Genomic DNA, 15,424 nt, shown 5'->3' with positions numbered 1-15,424 from the left:
TCTTGATACACTGGAAAATATTAAGGTACAACCCAACACTCTAATAATGGGTGATTTCAACTACCCTACCATTAACTGGGAAAACTACTCATGTACCAACTCTTTTGCTCAACGTTTTCTGGAAATCATCAATTCCAACACCTTGGATCAACTTATCCACACCCCAACCAGGAGCAGCAATATCCTAGACCTGGTCATCACCAACATGGGTGACCGGTGTTCCACACCAGAGGTCAGCTCCTCGTTGGTCAGATTCGACCACAAGCTAATCACCCTAGACATCCACATCTCACTCCCATCCCTCATTAGGAAAACAACCGTAAAAAATTTCTCCAAAGCCAGTTTTACGCTTCTTAAGACAGAAGTGGCAAACTTCACAACACCCATGCAGATGGACAATAGAGGTACGACTGCTGAATCCTACACAAATGCACTTTATAAGCCCTTACACGAGTGCATGGATCGTGCTATCTCTAACAGAACTAAGATGCTATCCTCCAAAAAAAGGAAGCCAATCTGGTGATCTTCTGCCATAAACAAACTCTACAACAGAAGAAAGAAACTGTTGCAAAAAAAGAGTAAAATCCCACGATTGGAGGAACTCCCTGGTCAGCCTCAGTAAGAAGCTGAGATCCCTCATAAAATCCTCCAAAGCTAGTTATGAAAACAAAATCGCCATTGATTCTAAAGACAACCACAAAGCATTCTATAGCTATGTCAAGAATCTCAATGGCAACACTCAGATCTGCTCTGAGTTATGGCACAATGACGCTAAATATACAGAACCAACTGATATTGCCAACATCCTGGCAGATAGGTTCAGTGCTAACTTTACCCCCCTCTCACCCCCTAAAGGGCCCATCTTTATACGGGAAGAATGCAAAGTTCCTGTAATCACGGCTGCACAAGTAAAAACCTCACTCTCCTGACAACATCCCAGGCTGCCTTCTACACAAACTACAGAATGAACCGGCCCCCCACCTAAGTACCAAGTTCAATCACAGCCTTACCTCAGGCTTTGTGCCCATTGAATGGCGCACCGCGACGGTTATCCCACTCCACAAAGGGGGCCACAACAGACCCCAGGAACTACCGCCCCATTAGTCTGACGAGCCTGGTCTGCAAGGCCATGGAACATATCATCATGGAACTCATAAAGAAAGACATTGGAGATCCCCAAACTCTGGACCCTGCACAGTTCGGGTTTGTAAAAGGCAGATCATGTCTCCTAAACCTGATAGACTTCTTTGAAGTAGTCACCAAAGCCATAGATGAGGGTAAGGTAGTTCACACAGCCTATCTAGATCTCGCCAAGGCGTTCAACACCATCCCCCACTCTGCAATTATAGATAAACTCACTAAACTAGGTATAAATCCCTATGTCACAAGATGGGTTGCCAACTGGCTTACTGACAGAACCCACACTGTGAAAGCAGCAGACTTCAAATCAGACTTCAGACCAGTGACAAGTGGAGTACCACAGGGTTCAGTCCTGGGTCCTCTCCTGTTTGGTATCTACTGCTCTGAAGTACAGGCTAACACAGAAGGTCTTTGGCTAACTAAATTCACAGATGACTGCAATCTAGGAGCTATAATCAAAACTCCTAACGATGTGGACATCCTACAAAAGGGCCTCACTGAGACAGATGCCTGGTGTCAAAGCCATGGCCTCAAGCTCAATGCCAAAAAGTGCATTGTCATCCCCTTTGGTAAAAACTTTGTACCCATGAACGACCACACAGGCGGTAGTCTACTTAACACCGAAAGTGTGATAAGAGACCTTGGGACACAGGTGGACAGTATTCTCTCCTTTGATAATCACATCACTACAGTGGTCAGGAAATCCTTCTACATGGCTCACCTCATCACAAAAGGTTTCTCATCCAGAAAAAAAGAGGTCATTGTTCCCCTCTACTCATCACTCATTAGACCCATTATAGAGTACAACGCCCCTTTTGGTATGTACCTCACAAGATATCTACAAAAACTGGAAAGGCCCCAAAAATACCTCACAAAGAGGATTACTGGCCTCAAACAGATTCCTTATGCAGACCGTCTCAAAAAACTCCAGCTTTACTCCTTCGCATATCGCCTACTCAAGAGGCGATCTCTGCCTAACATACAAGGCTATGTCAAACCCAGAGCTGTTGGACATGCTCCACTTAAAGAAATCCCAATCCCTCCGAGCTACACGCTCTAGGGACCTAAACCTTGTCACCACAATAAAAAAGAACATGCTGGAGGGATAGATTCCTGTCCCAGAGACTTCCCTTACTCTGGAAGAGACTATCTATCTATGTCAAACAGAGCTCCTTATTAGCACTCTTCAAGAAAAATCTTGATGATTGGATGGGTAATAGGAAATTCACCCCGGGGATCACTTCTGTGGTTTTGCTTGACAGGGGCACAGGAAAATAATTTTCTTGGGTGGCGAAAGCCAGGGTACCTTTTTGGCTAGGCTTGTATAGGCCCTGGGACCAATAGCCTAGTACCTACCTATGAACTACAACAAGACTATCTTATAAAGTGCATGGTCTGGTCACACTGTGCATCAAACACGGGCTATCCAGGTAATAAGAGCATTGAGGACACAGGACACTGCTGTCATCACATGCACACATGGATTGGGCTGCGGTGACATGTCAGTAACAGGCAGTATATATGTATGCGGGGATGGGAGTGCGAGGTAATGCTGTATGTGTGTGTGTGTGTGGGGGGGGGGGGGGAGTACTAAGCCAAAAGACAGGTCAGGGTTGGGAGGTGGTGTAGCTGGGAACACAGGTGGGTGGTTATGCTGTGTTCTGCAGGACACATCTAGGAACCTGAAGGAGATATGTGTGCTGGCAGTGTATGTCCTCATTCACATGGGTGTCTTTTAAGGGGTAAGTCATAGTCATTGAATTTTTCTGTTACTCTTACACACATCAGCTAGCCTCAGTAATGATGTACTACCTAGGAGAATGTCTTTAAATGCTGTTTTCATTACAAAGCAGAACACTGAACAGTTTCACTTTATAAACACCTACATGTAGCTATTATAACCTTTCCAAGCTCCAGGATAAAAGCCTGAGTGACAGGTTCCCCCAACTGCCATCAATATTAATGATTCCCATGCTTAGACTTTTATATTTGCCACTTTGTGCAAATGATACACCAAGACTTTGCAAACCCAGAAAGTCACAAAAAATAGCTTCTTAAAGGATCATTTTTTTAGTTTCACTTGGGGCCCCAGAAGTCGGGCCAATCAAAGACCGTTTTCCATAAACTCTGAGAAGGCTGCCAGCCCAGCTAGCTAGAATTTTGTAAATAATTCTGTCATTGTAAACATTAATATGATCCATAGGCTTGTCTACAAATGTAAGTAACCTGTATGTTATGTGCTGAGCTTCATAAATGTAACCACAGTGCACCCTGCTGGAAAAGAGCAGAAACTTATATGGACTATATGCCTGTGCAAATGTAAGTTTTCATAGTAGAAATTGGGACATACAGACTTAACTTGTAAACTCTCAGAATATACGTAAAGAGCTTGACGCCTGTGTTTACCACAGCTAGAAGACAGAATCTCTACAGCTAGAGTTTCTTTCTATTGTTTTGAGACAGAGATAATTACTAGGTTTCACATGTAAAATGTTTTTGAAATTGCTCTGTGGCTTCCTAGCAGCTGTACATCTGTGAGATAAGTATTTTTTACAGACACGTGTTACATTTTAAGTTTCTGTTAGCCTGGGAACTAAGGCAGAGGTGACAAGAATAGTGTAATCTGAGATGACCCAGCAGAAATGTTTGACAGTAATTTAAGAACTATCTCAGAGAGAAAGTCTGTGCATTTTGTATTTGTCTCTGGACCAGTAAACATCTCACCAGCACTTGCCTTGCTCTAATAAGCAAGGCTTAGATCATAGTACTCTCTTTCTCTCTTAGAGATAGATGGGAAAATAGTAAGATCAGTCTAGACATTTTCTGTATTTATGTGAGACTGTCCTGCAATGTTGTTTTAAAGTATTTCCTGTGATTCTGAACTCTCTTTTCACTGTACTGAGTTGCTGAGTATTGTCTTGTTCTTTTATTATTGTTATTAAATATATTTAAACCTTTTAATTGTGGCTGGTTTTGTTTAGAGATATTTAAGGTCTTACAGTACTTGCATGTATTTGGTAACACTGTACAGGCCACTCTTAAATAGCCTTAAAGTCTTGGGCACACTTAGCATTTGGATAATAGTAACATTACACAGTAGAATTGGTCACCCTTTGTAAGGGCCTTTTAGTACCTTATAGTCTGAGCAGAAGGGGGCATAGCTAGTAAACCTTTTCCAGCATTCCCCAGGAGTGTTTGTGTGTTTGTTCATAAATCAAATCTCAAAGTGTGTGTGTGTGTGTGTGTGTGTGTGTGTGTGTGTGTGTGTGTGTGTGTGTGTGTGTGTGTGTGACAGGTACTTGGGGAGGGACACAAAGCACTAGTTGGACAGACAGGGTGCTGGGGGTTTTGGCATGACCACTCGGCTGAGATATTAACCTTGCAGCTATGCCAGTGGGGATTCTTACTGAGGATCTGAAGAGAGAGGGAGGAAGAAACCAGCCCCAGACTGACTATGACCTCTATGTGCTCTTAAGGGAAATTGTACTTTACTGTGTGTGCTCTTGTCATTCTCCCATATTAATTGTTTGGTAGTGGTGGGATAGCCACATCACATATTAATTGATTGATAGCAGCGAGTTAGCCACATTACATATTAATTGGCTTGTAGTGGTGTGGATATTGAATTCTTGTAGCTTGTGTACAGTGATTGCTGAAGGTGCTTGTACTCTTAATCAGTCACACAGTGAACATTCAGAGTTTAGATCACAATTGTTTTATTTATTTATTTTTGTTACCTTAGTTAGTCAGGGAGAGCAGGCAAGCATGGAGTATGGCAAGGTGACAAGGAGCCAGTTTGCTGAAATGTGCCGGGCTAAGGGACTGGTGCATGCCAACCTGACTAAGGCAGACATGATTGCAGCTTTAGTCACAGCTGCATCAGAGAATAACAACCAGGAGGACGATCAGACTAGCCATGGAAATGTACAACTCTCAGAGAATGGACAGCTCAACATTTCCAGAAAGGACTTAAAAATCCATCTGGAGTTAAAGAGAGTTGAGTTGGAGGGCAAGCATTTGTATATAGAAGCAGCAGAAAGACTGAGATGTCTGCAGGCTGAGGAGAATGAGAAACTGTTACTCCTGGACAATGAGGAGAAGGAGAGGCAGAAGCAACATGAAAAGGAGATGCTGACACTTCGTCAGGGTCATGGAGGTAATGGGGAAGGGAGTAACTGAACCCCAGAAGCAACAAAGGTCAGTAAATTTCCTCCACAATTTACAGAGGGGGATAATTTTGATAGTTTCATTCATATGTTTGAGAGGGTATGTAAACAATATGATGTTGACCAAGTTCCTGACCCCCTTACTCCATGGTAAAGCTGTAACTCTTCTTTCCAAACTGTCTGATAATGACTGCTTAAATTATAATGTTGTAAAAAATGTTTGCTAGAATGTTTTTAGTTAACACCTGAAGCTTACAGGAAAAAGTTTTGTGAGCAAAGACGCAAGGCAGACAAAAGTGTGTGTGATTATGTTGTTGAACTAAGCACTTATTTTGATAGGTGGGTGATTGAATGTTAGGTCACCACTTTTGAAGGGCTGGCAGACCTTTTGGTGAGGGAACAAGCCCATACCACTTTGCCTGAGGACATGTGAATCTAGTTAGCTGATGGATTTCCAAGGGAAAGGAGAATCTACATACTGAGACAAATGATTACTTTTATAGAGAGTGGACCCTTGAGGGAGGGCTAGAGGGTGAGAAAATAAAGCAGTTGGTAGTGCCCAGAGCCTACCACCTGGCACTTCTAGCCAAAGCTCATGATATTCCCTTTGCAGGTGATATGGGAATAAAATGTACCAAGAGATGTATTATGCAGAAGTTTTATTGGCCTGGGATTTCCAGAGATCTAACAGGGTACTGCAGGACCTGTGAGCAGTGCCAAAAGGTAGGCAAGGCAGGAGACAAGGTGAAACCTCCTTTGATGCATTTGCCTGTGACTGAGGAGCTATTTCAGTGGGTAGCTATGGATATTGTGGGGCCTCTGAATACCTCAAGTTCCACAGAGAAAAAGTATATCCTAGTGGTAGTAGATTACGCTACAAGATTCCCTGAGTAAGTGGCTCTGTTCTCCATTGAGGCAGAAAAGGTGGCAAATGCTTTAAGAGATTTTCAGCAGGGTAGGATTCTCAAATGAAATACTGATGGACAGATGTGCCAATTTCATGTCAGAACTGCTGACTTGTCTGTGGAAGTACTGTAGGGTGAAGCACCTAAAGACCACCCCCTACCATTCCCAGACTAATGGTCTTGTTAAGAGGTTAAACTCTACACTCAGGATGATGCTACAGCCATATACAGACCAGTTTAAGAGGGAGTGGGATAAATATTTGTCCCACCTGTTGTTTGCATACAGAGAGATGCCTCAGGAATCCACAGGTTTTCCACCCTTTGATCTGTTGTATGGACATAGGGTGAGGGGACCTCTAGATATTTAATTCAAGGTGAGTCGGAGAGTGAGTGTGAATCCCACAAGGAGTCTGTTGTGGGATATTGTCCTAAAACTCAGGATAAGGCTCAGGGAACTCATGGGCTTGGCCCAGGGGAACCTGGCAGAAGCCCAACAGCAGAACAAGGTCTGGTATGACAAGAATGCTCAAGCTAGAGAGTATGCTGTAGGGCAGCAGGTAAAGGTTCTCACTCCTGTCAGACACAACAAGCCACAGTCAGCTTGGGAAGGACCCTACAAGGTGGTAAAGAAGGTCTGTGATGTTAACTACATGGCAGAACTGCTAGGCAGGGTCACAAATTGTACCAGGTTAACATGATGAAACCTTACTATGATAGGGAGGCCCTTGTGCTGAGCATTTGCAGTGGATTGCAGAAGGAGTCTGAGGGTGATCTGGTGACTGATTTCCCCAGTGGAAGAAATAGCAATGTCCCAGTAGCTATCCCCTACCCAGGTTCGAGAAATCCAAGCAGTGTTACAGGAGTTTGGGGACATGTTCACTGGGGAACCAGGGTGCACCCACCTGGTGCAACACCATGTGGATATAGGTCTCCAAAGACCTATGTAGGAGGTCCATTATAGGGTGCCTGAGAAAGTCAAACAGACTCTAAGGGAGGAGATACAGGAAATGTTGTAACTAGGGGTAATTCAGAAGTCCAGCTGTCACTGGGCCTCACTGGTGATGCTGGTGCCAAAGAAGGACGGCAGCACCAGGTTCTGTGGGGACTACAGGAAATTAAATAGTTACACAGAGTCAAATGCTTACCCCATGGCTAGGACAGATGAAGCCCTAAAGCAGCTGGGTGGGGCTAAGTATCTTACCACCACTGATCTTATAAAACGATAACAAGCACAAACACATCAATGAATTAAACACTCCACTAAGTAGCGAAAGGAACGCCACCACAGAGACGGTAAAGCAAATCCTTTATTCACAAGTCCGGTACCTTGGCATTTCGCCTTCAATGGAACAATTCATCACACAAAACCATCTCCTTAAATACAATGACAATTAATTCACCAACTAACCATCCAATACTTAAATTGATTAATTAATTAATTGAACTAATTTATTCTTTGGACTGCAAATACAGTCATTACATTGTTGTAATACAAAATTCTTTTTACCACAAGTTTATTGATATATTTCAAAACTCGTGGTCCCCAGTCCAAAACATATTATATAACATTAATTAAGTGAATGGATGAATACTTCAAATGCACGTAATGAATTATGTTATTATTTTTTATACTTTACACCACATATCTAACACTACTCTACACGAAACCAATGTAATATATACTTAAACCTCACAATATAAATTCATTAAATATTACAAAATTCAATAATTTATCAATTAACATGTCACAATGCAAAATTCTATAACACCAAATTCACCTAAGTGCAATATATAATAACATGCCCCAAAACATTGAAAAATTAAATTTATAATGGTATACCCATATCCAAATTCATACCTCTAGGGTATAAAGTATGGTAATTAAGAATCATCTTGTATTCTAATTTATTGAGCTCAGCTTTGAAATTGCCTGCATCAAAATGTGGCCTCGCTAAAACACTGAAAATGAATCCATCCGTACTGCTATTATGGACACCGATGAAATGTGAAGCTACAGGGCTATCCAGATTCCCCCTTCTCAAGTCTCCTAAATGTTCTAAAATACAAATTTTGATTTTTCTAGTAGTTTGACCAATATACCATAATGGTTTGGCACAATCACAACCCAAAATGTAGACTACCCCAAGTGACAAACAGTTAAATCTTTCAAAAGACCAATATTTTTTTCCATTAATTTTCTTTCCATCTAAATTTCTAACCATGTGACACATGGATCATCTACCACATTTTTCCATACCGACATCCAAACCAAGCACTGAATATTCTAACTTTTGACTCAACAACTCTTTCAAATTGTTAAATCTTTTATAAGAAAATGTGACATGCTTGGGAAATAAACGTCCCACTATCACATCTTCGCAAACTAAATACCAAAACTGTCTAATAATCTTCTCAACTACTAATGAAAATTTTGAATATCTGGAGACGAAAAACAATCTTTCATCATTTTCAACTGGACATTGTCTACTATAGCCCTGACTTACCCCCCCCCCCCACATATCCTTCTTTTAATGAAGGCGAAATGCCGAGGTACCAGACTTGTGAATAAAGGATTTGCTTTACCGTCTCTGTGGTGGTGTTCCTTTCGCTACTTAGTGGAGTGTTTAATTCACTACTGATCTTACCAAGAGTTACTGGCAGGTGCCTTTGACTGCTAGTGCTAGAGAAAGGTCAGCCTTTGTGACTCCTTTTGGCTTGCATGCCCTTTGGGACGAAAAATGCCCCAGTGACTGTCCAGAGGCTGGTAGATCATATCCTAGCAGGAAGCAGGAGATTTTGCCCTTGCTTACATAGATGATATTGTCATCTACAGCCATTCCTGGCAAGAGTACCTTCAGCATGTCAGGGAGGTGCTGGGCAGACTACAGAGGGCAGGGTTTACCATTAAGCTCAGCAAATGTCAGGTGGGTATGGCAGAGGTCTCCTACCTAGGACACAGAATGAGTAGTGGTAAGATCAAGCCAGAACCTGGCAAAGTGGAAGCCATTCAAGCATGGCCTGCACCTGTTACCAAAAAGCAGGTGAGAGCATTTTTAGGGATAGCAAGGTACTATAGAAAGTTTGTCCTCAGTTATAGTACCATAGTTGCTCCCCTCACAGACCTGACAGGGAATCAGGATGGATAAGGTAGTGTGGACCCCAGCATATCAGCTGGCATTCCAGAAGCTTAAAGAAGCTTTGGGAGGACCCTCTGTGTTATCTAGTCCAGATTACATCACAAAAATTGTTGTGTAGGTGGATGTTTCGAACCATGAGGTGGTGGCTGTACTTAGCCAGATTTCTTCAGAGGGGGAAGAGCACCCAGTGGTTTATCTCAGTCATAGACTCCAACCTAGAGAGGAATGCTACGCAGCTGTAGGAAAGGAATGTCTAGTCATAGTGTGGGCACTGCAGAAACTTCAACCTTATCTGTATGGAAGGAAATTCACTGTAGTTACAGATCACAATCCCTTAACATGGCTACAATGAGCCAGCCAGCAAAATGCCAAGTTACTAAGGTGGAGCCAAGGATTGCAAGCATATATGTTAGTGCGGTGTCACAGTGGGGTTAGCAATTCCAACACAAATGGGATCTCAAGACTGGGAATGGGGGAAGGTATTCCCAGATAGACTCAACCCTCTCAAGCAATGTTTCTCAAGGGTCACTTGAAAAATTAACTTGAGTTCTTGTTGGGGGAAGAAATGTGAAGGCTGCCAGCCAAGCTAGCTAGAATTTTGTAATTAATTCTATGCCATTGTAAATATTAATACAATCTACAGGCTTGTCTACAGATTTAAGTAACCTGTATGCTATGCGCTGAGCTTCAAAAATGTAACCCACAATGCACCCTGCTGGAAAAGAGCAGAAATGTTTATTGACTATATGCCTGTGCAAATGTATGTTTTCACAGTAGAAATTGGGACATACAGAGTTAACTTTCAAACTCTGAGAAAATAAGTAAAGAGGTTTATGACTGTATTTACTACAGTTAGAAGACAAAATGTCTACAGCTAGAGTTTATTTCTGTTGTCTTGAGACAGACATAATTACTAGGCTTCTTATGTAAAGTGTTTTTGAAATTATTCTGTGGCTTCCTATCAGCTGTCTATGTGAGAGATAAGTATTTTCACAGACACATGTTAAATTTTAAGTTCCTGCTGGCCTGGGAACTAAGGCAGAGGTGACAAGTATGGTGTAATCTGAGATGACCCAGCAGAAATGTTTGACAGTAATTTAAGAACTATCTCAGAGAGAAGATCTGTGCATTTTATATTTGTCTCTGGACCTGTAAACATCTCACCATCACTTGCCTTGCTGTATGAGTAAGACGTGGATCATTGTACCTCTCTTACAGATAGATAGGAAAATAATAAAATCAGTCTAGACATTTTCTGTATTTATGTGAGACTGTCCTGCAATGCTGTTTTAAACTATTTCCTGTGATTCTGAACTATGTTGTCGCTGTATTGAGTTATTGGGTATTGTCTTGTTCTTTTATTATTTGTTATTAAATATATTTCAACCTTTTAATTGTGGCTGGTTTTGTTTAGAGATATTAAAGCTGTTAGAGTACTTGCATGTATTTGCTAACACTGTATAGGCCACTCTTAAATAGCATTAAAGTCTTGGACAGACTTATCATTTGGATAATAGTAACATTACGCAACAGAACTGGTTACCCTTTGTAAGGACCTTTTAGTAGCTGATAAGTAAGAGTGATTGGTGGCAGTGATTTCTACATTATAGTCTGGGCAGAAGGGGGCATACCTAGTGAACCTGTGCCATTCTTCCCCAGGAGTGTCTGCATGTTTTTATATAAATCAGTTCTCAAAGTGTGTGTGTGTGTGTGTGTGTGTGTGTGTGTGTGTGTGTGTCTCAGCTACTTGAACAGGGACACTAAGCACTGGTTGGGCACAGAGGGTGCTGGAGGTTTTGGCTTGACCACTCAGCTGAGATCTTAACCTTATAGCTGTGCCAGTGGGGAGTCTTATTGGGGATCCGGAGAGAGAGGGAGAAACCAGCCCCAGACTGACTGTGATTTGTGTGTGCTCTTAAGGGAATTTGTACTTTACTGTGTGTGTACTTGTCATCCTCCCAATGTGCACGTCCCTCACTGGTGTTAGTGGTGAGGATTGAGGCTCCCTGATTACTGGGCCAGTGCAGAGGCATCACAAACTCAATAAAACACCTGTAATAATCTACTTTTTAAAGCTCCCATTGTTAACATAACAGAAATTACTGTATTTGAAGCATTCTTTAAGCAATTCCTAAGTGTGGGTGCATATGTATGTATGCATTCACATATGTCTATAAATGTATCCATCTATCTATATTCTGGATAGGTAGATAGATGCACACAATTTTATATACGTACACATATATATGTGTGTCTGTGTGTGTGTGTGTGTGTGTGTGTGTGTGTGTGTGTATATACATATATATATGTATATATATATATATATATATATATATATATATATATATATATATATACATACATACATAGGTCAGTCTCACACGCACACAGTATGTTGTGCTTCACTATGAGTGCTTGAATCAAGTACCGTGTCACTGATTCAGATTGACAACAGTATCACTAAAGTGCAAAGCCTCCCCATTCACCATTTTCCCCCATATCACCACCCCCCCACAAATATGTATCAACTCCGAGATTACACAATAAGGACAATGGAAAAATACTACATGATCTTGCTGCATCCAGCATAGCCCTAATGTCAGTCAATGAAACTACACACCTCAGTTTTGAATCGACTAACATGCACTCTACTGTGAGGCATTTTATACATAGAAATCTAAACATAAATACAAGTACACACACACACACACACACACACACACACACACACACACACACACACACACACACAAGCACATTTGTGCATGTATTGATAGATATAAATACAAAGAAGTATTGTAACACAGTGGCTATTTCACTTCTGTAAAAGTGCTTATGAACTATGTATCACAGTAGTATAATCTTGTAATAGCCAGTCATGCTGTGTATGTACTACGTAATATGATAATGAAACCTTGTAACAGCTACATGTATGTAAAACACTTACTGAAGTAATGTTGAAAGGAAGGCCTGATCACAGACTAGCAAGTGGGCCAGCAATTAAATAGCAAACAAACTTTGATGCCTGAAATATGATGCATGATCTTGGACTACATTAACAATGCTACTCACACTACAAGTATCCGATCAGCAGCTAAAATATACGACACAATGGCCAAGCAGGCATACACATTTACTAATGAATTGTTTCACCATATACTGTATAAAATAAAAGCCTACAGAATGATATGACGTATGAGACCATAATTACATTAATGCAGACCAGTGGCACAGAATTTGCTATTAGCTGTTGAAAACATTACTGCTAATTTACTTCAACAACGGGACAGGAAACAATATTAATATATGTTTTTGTCAAGGAAGTAATAAATCAGCACTGAATTAATTTCCTCTAATATCATAACCATTGCATACTTAAAACCGTATTCTAGGCAAATGTTTTAGTTAGGTTTCTTGCTTTACAAAATGGCTTACTAACATACTGCACCTCATGAGGACTAACCGCTCATAAGGATTAACACAAGGCACACATTGCGACTGCTAAACACAAGATATGCTATGAAAGGCAGAGAGAGAAAGAAAATAACAAAAAAGGCGTACTAACCATTTGCATCATGGGAGTACTCTACCCCAGCAACAGTACATCTCCGGAACACCATCTTGTTTTCAGTGAGCGTGCCTGTTTTGTCTGAGAAAATGTACTGTATCTGCCCTAAGTCTTCTGTAATGTTCAGTGCCCTGCACTGCAGATGAGAGTCTGTTTCTTCGTCATAGAGAGCCGCATCTTGATGAATAAAGTACACCTGACAAATCTTAACAACTTCGATGGATACATAGAGTGAAATGGGAATTAGAACCTAAAACACATGACATGCAGAGGTAATGAGAAACGATGGAGGGGACAATGCACACTTACATACAAACATCGACAGTTCAAATGCAGTCAGTTATTACCTGCAGCACTATTATCATTGTCAAGAATAAATACACAGCTGATAATGCAGGTGAAAGGCTGCTGCCATCAGAATTTGGAACACCAAATGTGGGATGCTTGTCCTCATAGTACCAGACCCAGAGTCCATGACCTAATTAAAAAAAAAAAAAATTACAAAATTTTAAAAAGACAAGCAAATGAACAGGTTTAAAATTTGAAACTCTTGTGCTCTGTTTTTATGAAAAGGTCACCAAACATGTCAGTATTTCACATTGTTAATGTACATAAATGCATTTCCTCTGAGGCTAAAGCTATCCAATTATCATGGTTTGAACCTTTTAAGACACAAAGTGCCCCAAGTGCTTGATTTACTGCACAACTGCCTGTCTATATCTTCACAGAAAGGGTTCAACTACTGTGACATATTCATCCCTAGTTGTTTTGCTGTGCTCTTTATAATACGATGATATAACTTTATGAGACCATGACAGATTAATGAAAATCTTGCTAAATATTTCTGTGAATTTGAATATTGTCTCAGGTACAGCTAAAAATGCAGTTAAGTGGAATGCTAAAACTGTGCATGATGTATGGCCACAAACCCACATATGCACATTTACTCATGCAGAAATGCAGGAAATGCCAGATATTCTTTAGTACAGAACGATTCTCCCAGCTCCATATCTTAAGGGGATGAAGTCCTGATTACAACCCAGATGATAAAAGTTTGATTGGCAGCTCAGATGCTGGAAGAGCTTGCACAGGGGATTTGGCAGAAAATAGCTTATGTCAGCTCACCCGCCTTAGGGGGATGGGTCTTGGCATGGTCCTCTGGTGAGGATAGGCATGCACAGTGAAGTTCATGACTTAACTCACAGCATATAACACTGCAGTTGGGAACAGCATTCACATTCATCAAAGTACACAGGATTCCAGCTGATATCTCAAGCCTTTTGTTAAGGGAATGACTATCAAAACCATGGCAAGGGGGTTAGGAATGTAACTGTAAAAAATATCTGAAACCTAGAACTGATGACAGTACTCTAGTGATGCCCAAACCTCTCTTCTCCTCACCCCCTGACAGTGGCAAACAGGCTCTCAGGCTCTTATCTTTGGGGGTAAGAATGTTTTGATGGGGTGTAACTGGAGGACAGGTTAGATGTTCAGATTCACTGAGGACACAGAAACAAAGTTGGTTTGACTGGTGTGGGTGAAACAGTGCACAAGGAGGAGAAGCCTTAGATTGCCATCATGTACCCTTTCTTTGGCTCAGTACATCAATTCATTTACCCCTGTCTATAGCATCCCTGCAGATTCCACTTAATCTGCAGCTCAGACCTCTTTATCTCTTACTCTGTGTTTGCCTGTAACCCAAACTGTACATACAGTATGTAAAATACAGAAAGATGAGCCAAACAGGCAAGCAAACAGAATGGTTGTATTAAATTCTAAACTTTGCAGATGCCCACTTTCTCCAAAACGAAGTAGAAATGGAGACTCATGTCATCTGTGACAGATTTGAGTTTCCCCATCTTTTTGTTACCAGTAAAAAGTGGAACAACAGAGCTTTTTAGCAATATATTCTGATGTACAGATGGAGGCTACATGTGCACAGTTGTGGACCAAAGGTCAGCATCACAGAGTAGGAACTGCAGTGCCAGCTGAGATAAGTCATCTTTGCTAAGGAAGATTCATTTCCCTCAGGAGCTACACACCTTTCACTGAAGAGGGTGCCTAAATACCAGCTACATTGAGACAATACCGAACGTGCAAAGGAGATAACTTGGGAGTACATTTGTATGCCATTCATCAAGTAATACTCCCTATCATGAATGCTCCAGAGGTGGGAAAGATTCAGACTGGTGAACAAGGTGAATACTGCTGTCAGAGCACGAGGATGACCTGAACTTAAATCCTGCACCATCTGGGCAAAGGATCACTGAGCCTCACTGCCAGCTCTCATACCATAAGTCACAGCAGCATGGAAGGAGTTAGGACAATGAAATATAATTGCATGGAACCAAGGAGGAAAAACTAGAATTAGACTAAGTATAGAGGGTTGAGAGTCCAAAGAGAAAAGGTAGGACAGAGCTAGGAAGGAAATACTAGGTGAGATGGTTTAGGTTTATATCAGGTAGAGGGAATAAAAAATGTACAGAGGACTCCGTAGAGGTGGTGTGT

At 41.2% G+C, this 15,424-nt stretch overlaps 1 protein-coding gene across 1 annotated transcript in view; it reads right to left on the bottom strand.

Moving 5' to 3' along the window:
* Positions 1–15,424, bottom strand: part of ATP10A (ATPase phospholipid transporting 10A (putative)) — a 1,517,068-nt gene that overhangs the window by 818,992 nt on the left and 682,652 nt on the right. The window contains exons 6-7 of the mRNA XM_044073977.1: positions 13,264–13,394; positions 12,914–13,166 (exon numbers count right to left, since the gene is read on the bottom strand). Of these exons, the coding sequence (XP_043929912.1) occupies positions 12,914–13,166; positions 13,264–13,394 (384 nt within the window). The remainder of the gene's footprint in view (positions 1–12,913; positions 13,167–13,263; positions 13,395–15,424) is intronic.

Source organism: Protopterus annectens, chromosome 6.part0 (assembly GCF_019279795.1).
Source record: "Protopterus annectens isolate FY-2018-M chromosome 6.part0, PAN1.0, whole genome shotgun sequence".
Taxonomy (NCBI): domain Eukaryota; kingdom Metazoa; phylum Chordata; order Ceratodontiformes; family Protopteridae; genus Protopterus; species Protopterus annectens.
This window is presented reverse-complemented; position numbering and strand designations above follow the sequence as displayed.